Source organism: Arachis hypogaea, chromosome 12 (genome assembly GCF_003086295.3).
Source record: "Arachis hypogaea cultivar Tifrunner chromosome 12, arahy.Tifrunner.gnm2.J5K5, whole genome shotgun sequence".
Classification (NCBI taxonomy): Eukaryota; Viridiplantae; Streptophyta; class Magnoliopsida; order Fabales; family Fabaceae; genus Arachis; species Arachis hypogaea.
Window position 1 is genome coordinate 33,306,715 of NC_092047.1, and position 22,077 is coordinate 33,328,791.

The following is a 22,077-nucleotide window of genomic DNA, read 5'->3' on the forward strand; positions in this document are numbered from 1 at the left end:
AAATTTGTTTAAAGTTGTATTTGGAACATGGTTTTTGAGCCAAAGAACACATAACCTGTGAGATTTTGAGCTTATTTACATGGTTACATTATTTAACCATAAATATTTTATTCTTGTGTGTTTACTTCTCTATAATTGTGATCTTTACTTTGTTTCAGTCTATATGTCCAATATTTAGTTTATTTACATGCTTGCATATGATTGAGGCCATTATTTGATTTTAGCTCACTTATCTCAAATAAGTCTACCCTTTAAATCACCCTTGTCAGCCACTTTGAGCCTTGAAATCCCCATTTGTTCTATATCTTACCACATCACTAGCCTTAAGCGGAAAACAAATTAATTATCCTAATTGAATCTTTGGTTAGCTTAAGATAGTGTGTTAATTAAGTGTGGAGAAACTGTGAGAACATGGGTTAATAAAGGAAAAGTATAATGTTTCTAATTTATTTGAATATCAGGAATTTGAGAACCTACTCATGAAAAACCAAAATAGAAAAATAATAGAAAATCCATGTGCATTGATAAGTTCTGTTTGTTTCTCTATAAAAAAAAGAAAAAAAAAAGAGAAAAATCCAAAAATACTCAATAAATAAGTAAATAAGGGGACAAATTACCCCAATATTAAGTTTAATAAAAGATCAATGCACATGTGATAAAAATTAAAGAAAAATTTGGTACATGAGTATGGGAATTATACAAAAGTGAGAATTATGGGTAGCTAGGCATGAATTTAAAAGTATATAGAGTATATGTATATTAGGTGAGAGCTTAGGTTAATTAAAGATTCAATTTATAAAGCTCACTTAGCCATATATATACCTTTACCTGTACCTTAGCCCCATTACAACCTTGAAAAAGACCTCATGATGTTTGCATTGGTATATTAAATATTGTTGATTAGTTAGATGAAAAACAAGGTTTAGAAAGCATGACTAGAGAAGAGTAGAGTGATTGACCCTAGACACCTTAGAGTAAGAGTGATATACACTACCAGTGAGGGTTCAGTGCTTGATTCTATGTTCCTTGCTTTCATTAGCTATCTTCTTAAAAGTTTACTTGTCCTTTATTGTATAATTTGAATTAGTGAAATCTGATTTATGTTTGTCTTGGAGAACTTATTTATTTTTAACCAAGTAGGTAGAAACATTTTGCATGTAGTTGCATTCATACAGATAGGTTGCATTTCATGCATTCTACCATTCCTCTTCATCTTTATAGCTTCTCTTGAGCTTAGCATGAGGACATGCTAATGTTTAAGTGTGGGGAGGTTGATAAACCACTATTTTATGGTTTATCTTGTGCTCAATTGAGTGGATTTTATCAACTCTTTACCCACTTATTCATAATATTTGCATGGTTTTATATTTCCTTCCTGATTTTGTGCTATGATTGAAAACATGCTTCTTTGATCTTATATTTGCTTATTATTAATCCTCTCTTATTACCATTAGATGCCTTGATATGTGTGTTAAGTGTTTTCAGAGATTACAGGGCAGGAATGGCTCAGAGGATGGAAAGGAAGCATGCAAAAGTGGAAGGAATACAAGAAGTTGGAGAAACTGCTAAGCTGTCCAGCCTGACCTCTTCGCACTCAAACAGCTATAACTTTAGCTACAGAGGTACAAACGACGCGGTTCCAATTGCGTTGGAAAGCTAACATCCGGGGCTTCAATTTCATATATAATATGCCTTAGTCTCCCTGACGCTAGGTGACGCGAACATGTGATCCACGCGGACGCATCGCATCTGCGAACTTCAATCCGTGCGGCCGCGTGGACGACGCCTCCGCGTCACTTGTCCGCGACCTGAACGTACCAGAATATGCAGGGGGTGATTTCTGGGCTGTTTCTGACCCAGTTTTCGGCCCAGAAAGCACAGATTGGAGGCTATAAAGTGGGGGAACGCATCCATTCAGGGGGAGCTCGCCAATTTTCACTTTCCATGATTTAGATTTAGTTTGAGAGAGGTTCTCTCCTTTCTCTCTTAGGATTAGGATTAGGATTTAGGACTTCTCTTAATTTGTAAGAATGACTCTCGATCCAGGTTTAATATTTACTTTAATGCTTTTATTCGTACCTATAAATTTTGCCAACTTGACTTATGAACCCTTTCCATGTTATGATTTGAATTAATGATTATTTGAGGTATTTCAGTTATTGATTGCTTTCTCCTTAATTTGTGTTGCCATTGCTTTCCATCTAAGGATATTTTTTCCAACAATTTTGCTTTTTCCCTTTTGGTCTTGGTTCAGAAATCAGTAACTCAACATTATTAAAGTCAGCATAATTGATAATCGTTATCTTGCTAATTGAACTGAACTTCAATAATCCCAACTTTTTCTTAGGAAATAAATAGGATTCGAATGTCAAACTAATTAGTCCCTTGACTTTCCTTTACTTTAGTAAAGGTTAACTAAGTGGAATTTAGATTCAACTTTCATTATTGTTGAGAGAGATAACTAAGTTGGACTTCCAATTTCTCTTACCTTGCCAAAAGATTGCTTTACAGTATTTATTTATTTGAATTGCCATTTAAATTATTTGTCATATCTACTCTTCACTCTCAACCCCGATTTTACAACCTCCATAACCAATAATAAGAACATACTTCCCTACAGTTCCTTGAGAAGACAACCCGAGGTTTGAATACTCGGTTAACAATTTTTAAGGGGTTTGTTACTTGTGACAACTAAAACGTTTGTACGAAGGGATTTCTGTTGGTTTAGAGACTATATCTACAACGCGACTATTTTTATGAACTTCTTTACTGGCAAAAATCCCAACGTCAGGGGCATTGACTTCATGGGTCCATTTCCAAATTCTAATGGTTACTTTTATATACTGTTAGCTGTAGATTATGTTTCTAAATGGGTGGAAGCAATTCCTACCCGTACTGATGATGCTAACACTGTTGTTTCCTTTGTTAAAAACCATATTATTTGCCGTTTTGGATCCCCACAAGCAATCATGAGTGATCAAGGCACTCACTTTTGTAATAGGAGACTAACAGGATTACTGAAGAGGCATGGGATAATTCACAAAGTAGCAACAGCTTACCATCCCCAAACCAATGGACAAGCAGAAGTCTCTAACAGAGAGATAAAGTGTATTCTGAAGAAGATAGTAAAACCTCATAGGAGGGACTGGAGTGCCAGGCTACAAGATGCACTCTGGGCATATAGAACAGCTTACAAGACACCCATTGGGATGAGCCCCTTCTACTTAGTATACAGAAAGGCTTGCCACCTTCCAGTAGAGGTGGAACACAAGGCTTTCTGGGCTGTGAGGGAGTGCAACATGAATCTTGAGAAAGCTGGTGCTGAAAGAAAGCTACAACTAGCAGAATTGGAGAATCTTCACCTAGAAGCATATGACAACTCCAGAAGATACAAAGAAAAGATGAAGGCTGTCCATGACAAGCACATAAAAAGGAGAGAATTCAGACCAGGGGAGTCAGTTCTTCTTTATAACTCCAGACTGAGGCTTATGCCAGGTAAACTGAGATCAAGATGGGAAGGTCCATACAGAGTAGAAAAGGTAGAGCCATACGGAGTTTTCCACCTGCGTCATCCTTCTAGCTCCAAATTCTTAAAGGTCAATGGACATCGCCTGAAGCTTTATCATGGTGAGAAGATGAAGAATAACAAAGAGCTAGAGGTTTTCCTCTTGGAAGACCCACCAACAGAAGCAGAATGAGCCTAACGAGCGTCCAACTTAAAGGACGTAAAAGCAAAGTGCTAGGTGGGAGACAACCCACCATGGTATGATCGTTCCTTTTCAGTCTTAGTTTTAATTTATTTTATTTTATTCTACTTTATGTTTATTAGTGTCATTCATAATATTTGCATCAGTATCTTCATTTTGCATTCTACATAACAAAAAAAAAAGCACGCACGCGACGCGTAAGCGTCGCTGACGCATCCGCATCATATGTGCGTTCCAAAGAAAAGAAAATTGAACAGAAAGTCACGCGAAAGCGTGGCTGGAGGCGTGCCTTAGGCACAAACATGCCCACGCGACCGCGTGACACACGCGGCCGCGTCATTTTGGAAAAATAGCCTCCCATGCGTCCCGTCATCCACGCGACCGCGTGCCCCTAAAAATCGACATAAAAGAGGTGTATGGCAGCAAGTTATGATGGAGCTGGGCTTTATCACGTCAACCCCGCAATCGCGTCACCCTAAAATTTGGCAAAATGGGTTTTAAACAGAGAGTTGCGCGAACGCATGGCTGCCCTCGCGCCATTCGCATAAATCAAGTCACGCGACCGTGTGACCCACGCGTCCGCGTCACTTGACAAAAATCACACACCACGCGACCGCGTGATTTGCGCGTCCACGTCACATGTGGCGCACAGATTATCCACATCAGCCAAAATATCTTATCTTTTCTTCCCCAAATACTAGTTTTTCTTTTCCCTTACTATTTCTTTCTTCCCCCTTCTTCCTTCTCTACTCATTCTCACTTTTTACTTTCTTCTTCCTTATTTTTCACATCCATTATCAAGGTTCTTTTCTTTCTTTCTTTACTTTTTACTTTTTCTTTATTATTTTTATTTATGTTTTCTTTTTCTTTTCACTTTCATTATCTATATTTTCTTTTCTTTCTTTTTATTCCTTTAATTGGTGTTAGCAATTTAACTAGGTGATTATTTTCTTTTATAATTTTTGCTTGTGAGTTATTGTGGAATTGTTTGATAATTATATATTACTTTTTATAAGGGATTGCTTGCATGTTCTACTTTATATTTTCAATAACATATTTACCATGCATGCTATGTGTTTGTGAAAAAGCCCGTATGGCATTGTGCATTATTTTTATATTACTCTATTCTACTATTCTAATGCATGTTTTTCACAAAATCCCTTTTATATTTTATTAATTAAATATAATTGTCAATACAAACAGATTATTAGTTTGAAAGGCTTGGTAATCTAACTTGGACATTGAATGCTTGATCTATGCTACTCATGCCTTTGCCAGCATGCCAATAAACATCTTGCATTTAATTGCCATCACATGCACCTGCTATATTACCTTTGATAAACTTTTCACATGTAGTCTAGACCATGTGTTAACGACATCCTTCTTTACCGTGCATTGATTATCACCCTTCATATTCGCTCCCTTGCTCGAACCCTTAGCTTTACAATTTACTTTCTCTTTCCTTTTTCAGGATGGCCACCAAGAGAGGCAAAGAGAAAGCTATCCCCAAACCACCAGCAAGAAGAGGAACAAAACGAGCATTAGTGGAAGAGCCATCTTCAACAGCGGTGAAACCCTCAACAAAACGAATCAAGAGGATCATCAAGGTCGATGAAAAAGAAAAAGCCTTCCCAGCAAAGGACACTGTGCGGTTCACTAACCGCTACTGTGAACAGATGTTTTCCATCCTGGCAGCAAGGAACTATAACAATGAGCACCTTCTCATCCTCCCAACCCACATTGTTGACATTGTTGAGCCCCGCATTGAGCGAAGACAATGGAAATTCCTACGGAGACTGCCATGGCAGGTTAATCTATCATGGGTAGTAGAGTTCTACTCAAATTTTTACATGCCAACCATGCAGTCTGTCTATGTCCGTCAGAAGCAAGTCCCTATAACAGAAGAAGCCATTCAACGAGCTTTAGATCTTCCCCCTGCTCCAGAAGGATTGGATGCATTCCAAGAAGCCTCACTCAAGCGCCAGACATACCAATTTGACTAGGACGCCGTTCTCAAAATTATCGCACAACCTGGCAGCAGATGGATCTACGGATACCATCGATCTCGACCTAAGGGCATCTCAGCTTCAGCACTTACTTTGGAAGCTCGAGTATGGGCACAAATCATGTCCCATTACGTCTTTCCAAGCACTCACGAGTCCTCCTTCACTGCAGACATGGCTGTTTTACTCTGGTGTATCCTTACAGACCAGCACCTCAATTTACCAAGACACATTCGGCATGCTATGGGACACGTACAGATTGCGGACAACTTACCTTTCTCCGCCTTGGTTTCAGATCTCGTCTTCGCAGCCAGAGTCTCCTACAAAGCTGGGGATACCAAAGCCATGATTCCACGAGATGATCAATACGTCCCTAACGGGAAGTATATCAGACCTCCAGCAGCAACTATCAACCGGAGCACAGAACCAGCAGAAGATATTCCTTCTTCTTCCACACCACAAGCACCTTCAATAAACCAACTGCTCAATCAGATACTTGAGAGGCTAGACCGGCTTGACCGAAAAGGAAAGCAAAGAGATCGCCGTAACAAGCGCAGATTTACATTTCTCAAGGAGCTACTTGTTGGTAACCAACCACCTAGAGATGACCCAGACACCCCGGACTCCACTTCATTTACAAGCACAGGGAGCCACGACGGTCCCGATGATGGAGATATTGCTACCATCCCCCTTCTGTTCCTGACAGATGGCACCGAGGACGATGCAAAGCCTTAAGTGTGGAAAGGTCGGTCAGTACCTGACTTCCGGAGGTAATTTTTTCTTCTTTAAACACCAATAAAATAGGATATTTAGTTAATTTTTCTTTTGTAGAATAGGATAAATTGCATAATAATAGGTTAATTGCATGCATGTTCTACTTGATTGAAAAATAATAAGTTTCTTTTTAAGACCCTATTTTTGAAAAATTTCACTAATCTAAAATAAATCTTTTGTGTTAAATTTGTTTGAAGTTGTAATTGGAACATAGTTTAAAAAAGCTAAGAACACACAAATCGTGAGATTTTGAGCCTAATTACATGGTTACATTTTTTAACCATAAATATTTTATTCTTGTGTGTTTACTTCTTTATGTTTGTAATCTTTATTTTGTTCTATCCTATATGTCCAATGTTTAATGTATTTATATGCATGCATATGATTGAGGCCATTAATTGTTTAGCTCACTTATCCCAAATAAGCCTACCCTTCAATTACCTTTGTTAGCCACTTTGAGCCTTTTAATCCCATTTGTTCTATATTTTACCACATTACTAGCCTTAAGCGAAAAAACAATTAAATATCCCAATTGAATCTTTGGTTAGCTTAAGATAGAAATTGTATGTTAATTAAGCATGGGAAAATTGTGGGAACATGGGTTAATAAGGGAATGTGTCATGATAAAATAATGGGAATTTGGGTACCTACTTATGTGAAACTACAAAAAAAAATAAAAAATAAAAATTCATGTGCATTGATAAGCTATATTTATTTTCCTAGTAAAAAAATGTGTGTATATATATATATATATAGTAGTAATTAAGTAAATAAATAAGGGGACAAAATTACTCCAATTCTAAGTTAAGTTAAGTTCAAAGATCAATGCATATGTGATAAAAATTTAAGAAAAAGTTAATACATGAGTATATAATGCAAAAGTGAAAATTATGGGTAGCTAGGCATGATTCTAGAGTTATATGGAGTGTATGTATGCTAGATAAGAGCTTAGGTTAGTCAAAGATTCAATTTATAGCTCACTTAGCCATATGTATACCCTTACCCTTACCTTAGCCCCATTACAACCTTGAAAAAGACCTCATGATGTTGCATTGGTACATTAAATTGATTAGGTAAAAAACAAAGTTTAGAAAGCATGATTAGAGAAGAGTAGAGTGATTACCCTATACACTTGAGAGACTAGAGTGCATATACACCATCAGTGAGGGTTCAGTGCTCGATTCTATGTTCCCTGCTTTCATGAGCTGTCTTCTTACAATGTTACCTGTTTTTACTATATAAATTGAATTAGTAAAATTCAATTTATGTTTGTCTTGAAGAGCTTATTTATTTTAACCAAGTAGACAAGAATCATATAGTTGCATTCATATATATAGGTTGAATTGCATTGCATGAGTTTTACATTTCCCTACTCATTTATTTTATCTCCTTAAGCTAAGCATGAGGACATGCTAATGTTTAAGTGTGGGGAGGTTGATAAACCATTATTTTATGATTTATATTGTGTTTAATTGAGTGGTTTTATCAAGTCTTTACCCACTTATTCATATGATTAGCATGATATTACAATTCCTTCCCAAAATTGTTCCATGGTTGAAAACTTACTTCCTAGAGATCTTTTAATTATACATTTTAACTCTCTTTTATCCCATTCGATACCGTGTTCCGTGTGTTAAGTGTTTCAGGCTTCATAGTGCAGGAATGGCTTAGAGAATGGAGAGGAAGCTTGCAAAAATGGAAGGAACACAAGAAACCAAGGAGATGACCAGCGAACAATGACGCGAGCGCATGGCTAACGCGAGCGCGCGAAAAGAAGAAATCGCAGCGACGCAAACGCGTGCCTGGCACAAACGCGTGGATTGAAGTCTGCACGAATGACGCAAACGCGTGGACGACGCGAACGCGTGACAAGGAAAATCGTTGAATGACGCGAACGCATGGACGACGCGTACGCGTGACCTGCGCGATCTGCAAAAATAACAGAATACGCTGGGGCGATTTCGGGCCACATTCTTACCCAGTTTTTGGCCCAAAAACACAGACTAAAGTTAGGGAACATGCAGAAACTCAACACGCATCCACACACATTCAGATACATCGATATTAGGATTACTTTCAGTTTCAGATCTGAATCTAGATTAGCTTTACATTAGTAGTTTATGCTTTCGCTTTGAATTTTTGGATGCTGAAGAATCATTACCTCTGTGAAGACATTACTTTAGTTTGTTTCCTTATTCCCTTACTTTTATTCATTGCTCATTGACCCTATTCAAATAAGTATGTTGCATTTTGAATTTATTAATAGTTACTTTTTTTTAATTAATTTTAATTATCTATTTTATTTTATTCAATTTATTATGTCTTCTTATATTTTTATGAATATTAATTCCATGTCAATGGAGTAGATTCTCTACTTAACATGGGAGTTGATTAAGAGGTGACACTTGATTTGGAATGCTCAAGTGCTTAGTTAATTTGAACTTTGTTGGCTAATTTTATATCTACTAATGCTAGACCTTCCCAAGGGAAAGGACTAGGATCTGCGGATAAGAATCAGTCCATCACTTGACTTTCCTTTACTCAGTAAGGGTTAACTAAGTGAAAACAACAACCGCTTTACATTACACTTGAGAAGATTCCAACAAAGATAGAACTTCCGATTAATTAACTCCTCAGTCAAGGCTTTTTATATTAATAATAATTCTTAGTTTTATTGCTTTAATTTACAATTATTTTAATTACTCATTATCCAATTCAAACCTTCTGAAAAATTTTTAATTAATAAATTAGCATTCTTTTCTGCAACTCGTTGAAAGATGACCTGTGACTCATACTCTCAGTATTTTAAATTTTAATTTTTGTGATAACCCCTTTTAAATTGAGAAGGCGGATCTTAATTGGTTAAAAACTGTACTTGCAACGCATTTTATTTATTAAATTTTTTAACTGGTCGATTTCCGCCACCATCAGGTCCATTCCCGTGTAAGTTCTTTGGATGCATGATTATAAAGGGAGGAAGAAATTAAAAGGGAATTGAAGAGAATAGCATAAATTATTAACATGTATGTATTGAAATTTGTGACCACATAAAAGAAGATAGAAAGAGACATAATAAGACCCTATCATGCATAGTTGACAGAACTAAACCAATATTCGAATCAATTAGGCTACTGATTTATACTAGTTAAATCGATAGAATTCGTGACACATAAATAAAAAATATAAAATAATATAAAATCTAAAATTAAATTTAAAATAGATATTTTTATTAATATTTTAAAAATAATTAAATTTCAATAAATTATAATCAACCAATTATAATCTGTTAAATAAGTATATAAAATTTTAATATTTTTTATAAAAAAATTTTTTAATTTTATTTTTATATTAAAGTAAATATTTTTTATTTTAATAACTAATTAATTAATTTATATTTATTATATTGTTATATATTATATATATTTATTGAAAAAAATATTAATAAATATCATATAATTATTAAAAAATAATTATATTATAATTAATACAAATATTTGATATTTTTTATTTATACATAATAATAAAAAATATAATTAATTTAAATATAAATAAATATAAAATTAAAATAATATTTAAAAAGTTTATTATACATTTTTATTATATAATTAATATTTAAAATAATAAAAAATAATATAATTTAGTCACAGGAAAGTACAATTATACTGCCATGCGCAAGTGTGGTCGATGCACGAAGCAATTAATTTGAAATCAGAGTTTATTTCTGAGTCCCAACATAATAGGATAGAATCAGATGAATGCACATAATAAACATAGCTTGCTTTTCTCAGGAGAATGCATGCCTCTCTAGTTTTTAACTTTGCTTTGCTTCATCAGCAATTCTATCTGCACATATGCATGTGATTTTTTTATGGTTCTGAAAATCGGACTGAAATCGGACTGAAATTGGTCGGTCAAACTGGCTTTAATCGAAAACTGACAATGAAAACATAAATTTGAAACCAATCTAAAAAGAAAAATGTTACTTGTATAATAAAATTCAGTCTTTATTCAGTTTTTAAATTTAATATTTTATTATTTTAATTTTTTAATTAATCATATTTCTTATTTTTAAGGAACTACTTTTATTTTTTTAAGAGAACAACTAGGGAATCAAAAGCATATCAGCTAAAAATCAGCCAAAATGTGTTTGGATTTCATGAAAAATCGGGTTTTGGTTTGTGTTCCGTGATCTCAGGAGCGGTTTTCAAACATATTATTCAAAAAGTGATTTTAATTAAACGGTTTTGTTTACTTTTTGTCTGGTCACATTTTGGTTCCATATACTTTTCCTTTTTTTTTAAATAATTATCACCGTAAAATTTGTAATCACTTGCAATACATTAATTTTTTGCAAACCAAACCATAAAATTTGTAACAACTTTTCGTGTACTAATTTTTTAAAAATCAGTGAATTTTTCAAAATCAATTAAACTTACTTCAATTATTTTTTTTATTCAAAACATATGTCAAAAACACATCTAAAATTAAATAAATAACATAAACACATTCAAAATTATGTATTAACAGATCTAAATTATTGTTATTGTAGTTCTAAATTACATATTGAACACAGAAAAAAATTAAACTCAAATACACATCCAAAATTATAAGAATGCACTCTTAATATTTTATCAACACATCCAAAATTCATTTAAAAAAACTTATATATGTACATAAGAACATAATGAACAACATAAACATATCCAAAATTAAGTATTGACACATCCAAATTAGGTTAACATCACAACTCCCAAATCAAACATATGAGTGCAAAAAAAATATTATAATCACAAATACATTTAAAAAAAAAAGAAAAAAATCCAATATTATACATAAATTTAAAAAAATAGAACTTTTTATTAAGCGAAAAAAAGGGATAACATATCTTCATGAATAAATTCAACAAATTTTTTTTAGAATTTTGCAAGTCAGAACTATCAGGGACAGAAAGAATGCGACGTGGGGGAGGAGACAGTGGTAGGCGCGGAAGAAGGGGGCGGTTGTGCGTGGCGCGAGGGAGGAGACCAGGGACGGGGAGGAGTCCATCGATGGAGGAGGCGCGGGATGTGCTTAGGGGAAGTGCGCGTCGTCGAAGGAGGAGATCGTCGCAGAGGAATGCGCACGCGGGAGAAGACGCCTGGCGGCCATAGATGAGGAGGGGGAGGTGCTGCAGCTCTGGATCTTTATGGATTTTACTAGAATTTAAGATGATTTAAGATTTATTTTAGAATTTTAAATTCAAAATTTTAAATTCAATATTGTGTATTTAAATTGTAATATATTAATAATGAAATATATTAAATCTGAAATATAAACCAAAGAAAAAAGTTAAAAACCCTAGCCTCAGTCGCCGTTCATCTGTCCGTCGAGACACTGCTGCCGTCTGTTCGTGGAGCCACTGCCGCCGTCCGTCGCACGCAGGGCTTCTCTCTTCGTCCTGTGTAGAAGTCTCCAACCCCTGCTCTCTTCTTCAAATAATTAGACTTCGAAGGTCAGTTCACTGCCCACTTCTTCTGCGTTTTTTTAATGCCCTGTTCAATGATTATTTGATTACTAATTATTTGAATGTGTTGTGTTAAATTTTTTTGAATGATTATTTGATTACTGATGAGCTCTGGTTCTGCTGTGTTCTTGTTTTGATTTCGCTGATTATTGGATAATTGATTATTGAATGTCTTCTGATTATTGATCATTATTAGTGATGTTCTGCTGGTTTTGCTGTGTTATGTTTCACTGTTTTGTGATTTAATTGTGCTTTGATTGTGAGGTTTTGTGCCTGTTGATAACTTGTGTTGTGTCCTGCTGCATACTTGTTTATTTCACCGCTTCATGTTTAGGAATGGTTTTATTGGCCTCATTTTTAAGTATTTGTTTTATTTTTAATAATTTGTTCCTATTTCATGATATGAATCTAAATTAGTTTTTCACTTAGGTAGTTGTTATGTTTATCATCTAAATTCAATTAATTGTTGATTTATATTTCATTTATGTTTATCAGCAAGCCTCCAATTTGTTTCTATAGTACCCGCCTCTACTTTCAATTATTGTACATATGAATGTGTGATATATGTTGATTATCTCTCTGTTCTCTCCTCTTTTTTACTTCTTGTTGACTGTGGTAGAGTTGCTTGCCTGTTTATTTACTAAAGGATTTGGAGCATTTTCCAATTGAGATTAATTGGTTATGCATAACTTCTTCATTATCTTTATAATGTTCACATACTAAATCATGCTGCTGTTTCAACCTAGTTGATGTGTCGTAACTCATATAAGTCGAGTTTATCAGCTATTGTTACTTTAATTGCCATGCACCTGTGTATGAGAATGATTACAGGATTTTAGTCTTGTTGTCTTGTATATGAATCCTGAAATCCTGAAATGTCGATAAATTTGAAAATCTTGCTGTAGTGTTTTAAATTTGTAAGATATTTTAAGATTTATATTAGACTATAATTATATTTTAGAATGTTTATTTATAATTTATTTATTATTTTATTTTAAAACCATTTTTCCAATTGAACCATGATTGAACCGGTTGGACCAATAAATCAGTGATTAGAGCGGTTTGATGATCGGTCCGGTTCTCAAAACCTTGAATTTTTCACAATCACTATGGCCCTCCAACTCTGAAAATAAAAGCAAAAATTTCACTTTTCATCATGTTGTCTTTCTTCTTCTTTTGGTTATGATGCCTGTTTTGAGCCTTTAAGCTAACTCACGTGACTTGGATCTTATGTTTTTATAGAAGAAATTAAATACTTCTAGATTGAGAGCTAAAATTTGATACTAGCAGCTCATGTTCAATTTTAAAAGCAATAAGAGAGAAAAGGAATGAGTTCACTCAAGACTTTGGTCAAATTAATAGGATGAATTTTGTCTACTAATGTGTAAAAATGATATGTATCTATATAAGTGTCTTGCAGTGTTTCTTTGGATATATTTTTTCCTTATTTTATTTTTGTGCCTATGCAAAAGTTTGCTTAATAAATAATAATAATAATAATAATAATATAGTGTATATAGTATTCACTGAGTCTTGTACAATCCCACTTGATTGCATTATTGGTAAATGTTATCGTTTATTGATTATAGGTCAGTACCTGGCTTGGATTGTACATGTTTGGATTTATTTCAGGATTGCAATTTGTGTCGGATTGGTGATTATAACTACAAGAAATAAGGGGTTTAGCCACAAAAAAAATCATAGCTAAACTCTAAGATAACTGTAGCAATCATAAAAGAATATTTGTGACTAATTGGGGAATTGCATTTTCAATTTGCCACGATTTTAGCGTTATTAGCCACAGTTTTAAACATCGTGAAGACCTTCAAAGAGCCACAATTTGTATATCATTGTTCACGTATAATGGCGTGGCTAAATAAGAATAATCAAATCGAAAAGTATAATTTTACCACACTTCATCCGTAGCTAATTTGTGCAGGCCGAGTTTTTCAGTCAGAATTTTTGTGCCTAACGTTGGGTTATTTAATCACACTATTTTCGTGGCTAACTCATTCTGTTTTTTACATACAATCTGTGACTAATTTGTACTAATTTGCTCTAATTGAACAATTTTATTAAATTAAAATTATATTTATATATATAACATTAATAACAAAAATCAAACTTTGTAAATATATAATATCTAACATTTTTCATAAAAAAAATACTAATAAGGATTCAAGTATAATAATAATAATAACAATAATAATAATAACAATAATAACAAGAATAAGAATAAGAATAATAAGAATAATAATAATAATAATAACAACAACGACCAACTGAATTTTAGTTTCTTCATATCCATACTTTTTTCTCTAAAGTTTCAACCAGCTTCTCTAAATTTATCACGCGTCCTACATTTTCAAGACCAAAGACCTTTTCAATTTACAGTGTTGCTCTACGGGCCATTACACCCAAAAATCGTACCAATATCCTTTCGCCAGTTGTGATTTCTCCTGTAAAAGTGTCTACAACTGAATACAAAATTGAATAAAAGAAATAAATCACATGAAAAAATTGAAATTTCATATACCTTTGACATTCACCATTAAAAGGTCATTATAATCTTTTCTGGTAGGTAGACTTATTTCGTTCAAACCTTCTGCAAATTCTTTATTGTTATTGATATTCTGTGGTTATCGTAGTTCTACTAGAAGGACCTCTCCTGAATTATTACGTTTTTGCTTCACGAAAAAATCTGCTTAAAAAAACCAACAAATAACATCAAAATTAAGAAAGAAAAAATCGGTATTTTGAGTTTAGAGAATACCCTATCATATGATATGGTTCATATAGTATGGTTAAAGAGAGTGCTACATGAATGATGAGAAGTTATATTGGAATTTGTCTGTGATTACTTTAACTTTCCGCCAAAAACTATCTCGTACATTAAAATTTTAAATCTTAAAAATTCGTCATTGTTGTTTAGATCGTTTTTTAACTTTCTTTAATCTTAAGAATATTTCTTTCTATCTTACTGTTTATTATCTACTAAATATATTTTAAAGTATTTTATTTTTAATACAATAGTTATTTATTTCTTTTTTTAATGGTCAAATATGATTAAAAATTTAAATTTAAATTTAAATTTTGAATCTGTAATATTTTTATCCTTAATTTTTATTATAATAACAATAAATAACCAAAAAACTACTTTAATAAATATATGACTCTCACAATCTTTCATTTCATGCAATTGATAGTTGATGATTCAAACAATGCACTATCATTTAATTTTTTACTTATTATACACAAAACAATACAATAAGAGTTATAAATTAAGTAAGTTTTACAAATATTTTTACTTGAAGAATTTAATGTTTAATAAATTTTAATTACTAAATTAGTTACTAAAATTCTATTACATTAGACAAATTAATTATCACATAAAAATGTTATAAAAAATTTTATAAATCAATTTCTTTGTTACTTAATAAAATTGCAAATTTTTATATAAGTGACTCATAAATTAATTAGTATTAATTTTTTTATAACTAAAAATAATTATAAAATAATTAATTAATGGAATATATCAATTAAATAATAGTATAAATAAAAAATTTAATTCATAATTTTTAAAAAGATAATTATGTATATAATAAAAATATAGTACTCACAAAAATATATAGTGAGTACTAAACTATGTAAATAAAAACTAAATTTCTTTTAATTTATTCTCATGTTTTTAAATTCAAAAAATAATAAAATAATTTATTTTTAATAAAAACTAAAAATTTTTTTATACTTAAAAATTATTGAACTTTTTATTATCTATTCAAATTATATTATTTTAGCTAAATAAATTTTATCTTTATAATTAACTCAAATATTAGAATATTATCTTTATTTTTATAATTTTTTATTTTATCTAAATTCATTGTTTTATATTTTTAGATTTAATTTCATAAATATATGTTAATGTCAGAATATTTAAAAAAATGATACTATACATTAATAAATTTGTTTAAAAAATTAATTTATTTAAGACAGGATAGCTATGACACGTTAATTAAGCAAGAAGTACAATTACGAAAAATATTATTTGTGACAAAAAGTTAGATTTTAGCTACTATGACATAATAAATAGAAGATACGTTCATTTATTTTTATCATGATTTAATGTTCGTAGTTAAAATTTGGTTGCTAAATCCTATTTTTGTGGTAGTATATGAACTTTAGTTATCGATGCATTATTCTTTTCAGTAAGCTCTTTTCAGTAAGCTCTACTACGATGGTAATATTCTTATATGAAATTTACTTACTATATATATGTTTAATAGGCTTGTAAGTACACATATTTGTTTAAAAATAAAGATAAGATTTTGACGTACATAGCATACTTTCGCCATTGAATATATAACATGAAATTTGGATCTATGCATGTAATCATTGTTATTCTGTTTTTATACTTTTATTTATTTATTTATTTTGGTAGAGAAGCTTTATTTCTTTTGGTACATAACTACATATACATTTGGTTTTGTTTTTCTTTTGGGTACTAGTCATAGTATTAGAACTATTTTTTTCTTTTTATATTACAACACTCACTCACACTACATATTCACGTACAAAGTTCACATCCACAACTGAATTCAACCGCTCTAAAACATGGGTTGGGTGGTCATTTCGGAAGCACCAGATATGTCATTAGTAGTTTAGTAGTTTAGTACAAGTCTCTAACCATGGTTATAGTATTAGTTTTTTTTTTTTTACCACTATAATATTAGGTTATACATTGGATGTTTCAATCTAGCTAAAAAAATACATTTCTTAATTTTTGGTCAATAATTTTGGAATGAAGTGGTATGGGTACATATTTGGGCTTCAGCAAGGGCTTTAGAAGGAACAGGAATGAGTCTAAGAATCTTCTTATGATTAACTTGGCCCAACACTCGTGGTAGTTGTATGTGGTAATTACTTGTTGGGCCTTTGGTCCCTTTGTCTACCAAAAAAGGAAGTTTTTGTTTTTACTAATAAGAATAGAATGGCCCAAGCTAAAGGCTTATTATATATTAGCTTAGAACTGTTGGGAAGCATGAAGGATATATGCAGCAGTCTCGGAGGCAGCGCAGGAGTTTGAAGTGGAAGCTTTGGTAATTAGTTTTTTGGTAATTAACTTGAAACAGCTTTGTTTTGCCGTCTCCCATTTTTCTTTTTTCTATGTGCCCAGCTATTTCTTTGTATTGTGGGTTGGACAGGCCTAGCCCATGACATTGACCAAAAAAAAAAGAAGAGTAAAGTATCGTTTTTATCCCCAACGTTTGGGGTAAATTCTATTAATAGTAGGATAACATTGAATCACTTTTATAAACGTTAGGGATACAAATAGGACGATTTAAACGTTAGGAACACAAATAAGACTTACCCCAAACGTTAGGAACAAAAACGATACTTTACTCAAAAAAGAAATGTGGCATTCCGAGTTGATTGAATTGAATAACAATTCAACATGATTTATGGAGGCAGATTCATTAGTAATAAGAAAATTAAGACATGGTTATTTTTGTAATTTTGATCCGGCTAAGTGAAAAGTGATGTTGGTAGCCCCAGGTTTGAAGGCTTGATAATAATAATTTTGTTATTTTCATCGATTCATTACTTGATACATAGTTTGTCTTCGTAGGATGTCTTGTCTCTCTTCTCTCTTCCCCTCCATTTCTATCTGGATCCATAGGCCAAAGGTATTCACTTCAATATCCATTCCCCTCTCTCTCAAGTGCCTCTGTCTTGATTCATATGCTCTCTGGTTTTCTTCTTTGATTTCAATTTTGCTGTCTTAACATATGCATTCATGAAAGCTCTAATATTTTACCTGCAAATTTCATATTTTCCAATATGGTCCACTGCTATCCGTACCCATTTGTTGTTGATCTGGTTGATTTGTTTGCTCGTTTGATGATTGCATGCCATCTATTTGTTAAAATCACGCAACCAAACTCATCTAATTTGTGAATTATGACATTATCCATTGTCAATACAAGTATAATTGTGTTAATGTCACTAATTTGCGCATGTATGTATTTGTATAATAAAATATTGTACATTCTAGTAGAAACTTCCGTTCTTAGCTACGTTTTTACGTTCTTGCAACACTCTCTCGTGGTTGTGTAGGAGCTCGCCCTTGAAAACCTTGTTGGGCATATTAAGTTGGACTCAGTGAGGCACTTCTTTGCTCTGGTGAGCATGATATATGCTGAAAAGTATTTCGAAATAAGTTTTATTGCTGTTGAGTACATTCTGAACAAAATTACTATTATTCTTTTTGCAGCCATGGGAGAAATGAATTGGATTCAGCGTAAGATCTTCCTCTACAATGTTACTTTTGGCCTTTATATGTTGGATTGGTGGGAACGCTGTACTTTTAGTATCCTCTATTGCAGTCTCTTCTACATGGCTTTTACCTCATTTACATTTTTTCTTTTTCTTTTTTCAACTGATCTAAAACTCAAATCATTTCTAGATATTTATGTGCGAGAAATGTGTGTCTTTTATGCCAAGAAAAGATAAATGAAACCATATTGGAGATACTTTACCATTTTGGATCATTTTAATTTAGATAATTTTTTTTCTTTCCAAAAGTTATTTCAGAACATTATTCGACAAAAAGCGCAAAGTTGAGTTCCTTGAATTCATGTGCAATCTTGTCTGTTGTGGTACTGCTTGTATATGTTCCTAAACTTTTCCAGATATTTTGCTGATTGTATTAATGTGGTTCGTGATACGATATGTTACTGAGTTCTTCAGGAGGTGAGTGCAATCCATTTCCTCCCTTCTAATATGTATTTTAATTATTGTAAATTTACCTAGCATTGCGAGATAGCCTTTTATTAAAAATTTAGCAAGTTAGTATCCATTTTTCACATGTCTTTCGCCAAATTCGCAAGTAAATGTGGATTCTTTGTAAAGCAACCCCTGAAGCCCTTTTAATATAGAATTACATTTAAAATGCTCTTCAAAATGATTTTATTGCTGAAGCTATACATAAACTGTTTTTGGTAACAATGCTAGCAATCTTTTGCTACTTTCTTCAGTACTAGAAAGATTGCTCTTGCTCCACCAGTTTGACCAAATTGTGTAGTTACATTTTAATCGCAGGTATGTGTTCAAGCAGTATATGTAGATGGTGACTTCATGATTCATATTAGTTGCATTTAGTGTAGCTGACTAGGAAAATATCCTGTAGCAGTTTGATATGAACTGACTTTGGAGTTTCTTCAAGCTCTCAACAGAAATTGCGCATCTCATGCCTGTTGTGCACCGTCGTTAATCTTATATTTTTGACATTCGCTTGCTTGTTAGATTGTATTATGTGGGATGATAATTGCGTTACTACGTTATAATAAATTTTTTGAGAATTTTTACTACTGTGTTTGAACTTTTTGAGAATTTTTACTACTGTGTTTGAACTATTGAAAATTTAAAATGTGAGATCCTCTTTAAAGCCATAGAAGGTTTCATTGAAGATCCATATTTGAAATGTATCAGGTGACTGAAGCTAACGAAATTTGTTTTGATCTCGTAAGATTTTCTTTCTAAATTGAAGACAGCTTAAAGAGAAAAGGAAAAAGACAACGATAATATATGTAAGCTAATAATGTTATCAATTTAACATAATCTCGCACAATTTGACAAAAGCCTCAAATTTTTTAACTATATAAACCCTAATTCAAATTTCTTAGTGCCCATATATATCCACCACCCAAAATCAGAAATATGAGTAATTATTGAATTAAAAAATTACTTTGAAGTCTCAATAATTATTGAAATTTGAAAATGGAAGAGTTTCTCTCCACTTACTAAATGAAACTCTTTGATGGAATAGTGAGAATATAAACAGATGATATAAGACAAGATGTAGATATCTCTTGTTGTAAACATGATAAAAGAATAAAAACAAGATCAATAAAACATGCTATGTTTAAAATTTTTATGCTTTTTAACAAAAAAATTATAGAGTAAAGGATATTTTCGTCCCTGACTTTTTTTTTTGCGGACATTTTTGTCCTCAAGGAATGGAAAATACATTCAAGTCCCTGACCCCTGAAAAACGTAGACATTTATATCCTTCCGTTGAATTCAGCCGTTTGCATTGGACGGAAAAGGATGAGCTGGCAGAGGTGGCACTGAGGTGGCCGTAACGAAGGCCAGGTGGCATGGAGCATTTCGTAACAGGACATATAAGTCCTTGGAGACAAAAACGACACCGTTTTTGTAACCTCCCCCAATCCTGTTTCGAATTTCTCTGCCTTTTCTTTTTCCTTCGTTCTTTTTCCCTTCCATTCTTCCTGCCTTCATCACTGCCGCACAGCGGCACCTCCGTCAGCCACCATCAACGCTGGCGACCTCCTCCTTCCTCTCTTTTCGCGTCTTCTTTCCTTTCTCACTCCCTTACTCCCATTAGTCTCTCTCTCTTCTCACTTTCTCTCATCTCTCTCTCTGCGAAGCTGACCCTAGAGCATGATTTTTCTTCAATCAAGAAGAAAATGTATACCTTATTTGGAAACTACTTATAAATCAATGGGAAAAATGTATCAAAATCGTACATAGATGATTTGTTCTATTTGGAATAATCAACAATGAATATATGTGGAATAGCTTTGTAATATACAAATAAATTGAATGTTACAACTAAGTTAGATGATGCACCTGACTTACCCAGCTTTTCGGGATCGCGCATCTCATGCCTAGTATCAACCAAAAAAATGCTTCCAACACTCATCACTTTTTGACCTCTTTAAGTAACAAGTGAGTGATACTAGCCACTTAAAATCTTCCTATATTTCTGAAATGACAAACAGGATTTCATGTTGTATGACTTCACTTCCACTATTTGTAGGATCAAAGCAAAACATGTGTTCCATTTCATGTTTATGCATACCTTCCCATTTTGTTTCAAGCATGTAGCAGGTGCTTGTCACACACCAATACTCTATAACTAGCATGAGGCCCCTCAGATGTATCTCTCAATGTGACTTGCCACCCCATTGCCTTGGCAATGTCTTGAATTTCATCCATGATGGCAATAGAATCGCGGATGTATACCCGTCCTCCTGGTCTTAGTATTCGGTCCATCTCAAGCATAATAGATGACACATTGCATCTGATAAGAGAGAAATCCAACACATAGACATTATCAATACTGGACTTTGCAGTCGAGCAGAGCGATCATAAAATAGTTATTTCCTAAGCTACTATTACGAAAGATGAATATCGGATTGGATATTCAAACCACAATTCTCATTTTTCTCATTATTAACAGAAATAGTGTAATGATTATAAGCCAGGAGGAAAGATACAAGCTTGATAAGAAAAGAAAAAGGTACCTTTTGCGCTCTGCAGAAAGAAGGTTGGCAGCATGCAGAAAATCATAGGTTCTTGGGTAGGTGTCAAATGCTTCACACCTAAATTATAAAAATTGCAGAATATTACAAAACACTAACAAGATCGCAAAAGTAATTTGGGGGAATTGATATAGAGGCTCTTTCAGTACATGGAATTGGGAAACCTCAGTACCACAAGGTGAACATTTGTATTTAATATATCTTAAGTAAGTTTTGTTAAATACCAGTCATGCATAACTCCCATCAATCCACGGTCGTAGATAACTGGCAAGGTATTTGTGCTACTAACAGGAACAACATTTGAAGGTTGTGGTAGGCTTAGAGAAGGGGGGTTGAATCTATGCCTTCCTTTTTAGTTGCTGTTATTACCTTTTTTAACAAATATGCAATTCTGATTCTGTTTGAACTCAGCAGCGGAAATTTATGAGACAATTTATTTTGGTCTCATGAATATCAGAAAACAGAACACAGCAGAGAAGAGAAAAGCTAACACCAGCATGTATCCTGGTTCGGTTGCCTTGTGCTATGCAACCTACATCCAGTCTCCTCCACAACTATGGAAGAATTTCACTATAGTTAACAGTATTACATACACCAATAACTCAAGATTGACCCAATCCTTTCACACTCAAGTTCTAACCTAACTTGACCTTGGCTATGCTAATACCTAACTATTCACTCTTAGTGCTAACCCAACTAAGAAAGGGATACCTCACAGGTACAAGATACAAGACATAAACACACCT

General features: G+C 32.9%; 1 protein-coding gene and 1 long non-coding RNA gene across 5 annotated transcripts; one reads left to right on the forward strand and one right to left on the reverse strand.

The window, feature by feature from the left end:
* The first annotated feature begins 17,025 nt into the window (after window positions 1-17,025).
* LOC112727288 (uncharacterized) lies at window positions 17,026-19,354 on the forward strand. 4 transcript variants are annotated; one of them, XR_003165668.3, is made up of 6 exons: window positions 17,026-17,098; window positions 17,614-17,671; window positions 18,102-18,167; window positions 18,259-18,354; window positions 18,677-18,737; window positions 19,086-19,354. It is a non-coding gene; the product is annotated as an uncharacterized lncRNA (long non-coding RNA). The 4 variants fall into 4 exon arrangements; XR_011868462.1 differs by having other exon boundaries at window positions 17,026-17,083; XR_003165669.3 differs by lacking the exon at window positions 17,026-17,098 and adding an exon at window positions 17,456-17,540.
* A 1,122-nt stretch (window positions 19,355-20,476) lies between these two features.
* LOC112729224 (probable methyltransferase PMT11) lies at window positions 20,477-21,626 on the reverse strand. The gene is made up of 3 exons (XM_072210447.1): window positions 21,556-21,626; window positions 21,314-21,391; window positions 20,477-21,090 (listed from the first exon to the last, which is right to left on the reverse strand). Exons 1-3 carry the CDS (start codon window positions 21,573-21,575, stop codon window positions 20,883-20,885), a joined length of 306 nt encoding a protein of 101 aa, XP_072066548.1. The 5' UTR covers window positions 21,576-21,626; the 3' UTR covers window positions 20,477-20,882.
* Between the last annotated feature and the right edge of the window lie 451 nt (window positions 21,627-22,077).

Bases quoted from the DNA above. Each gene is read 5' to 3' on its own strand.
- LOC112729224 (XM_072210447.1), bottom strand. From the start codon at position 21,575: ATGGGAGTTATGCATGACTG. The intron at 21,392-21,555 runs GTATTTAACAAA...TTTATAATTTAG, and splicing joins ATGGGAGTTATGCATGACTG to GTGTGAAGCATTTGACACCT. The intron at 21,091-21,313 runs GTACCTTTTTCT...CTCTCTTATCAG, and splicing joins CTTTCTGCAGAGCGCAAAAG to ATGCAATGTGTCATCTATTA.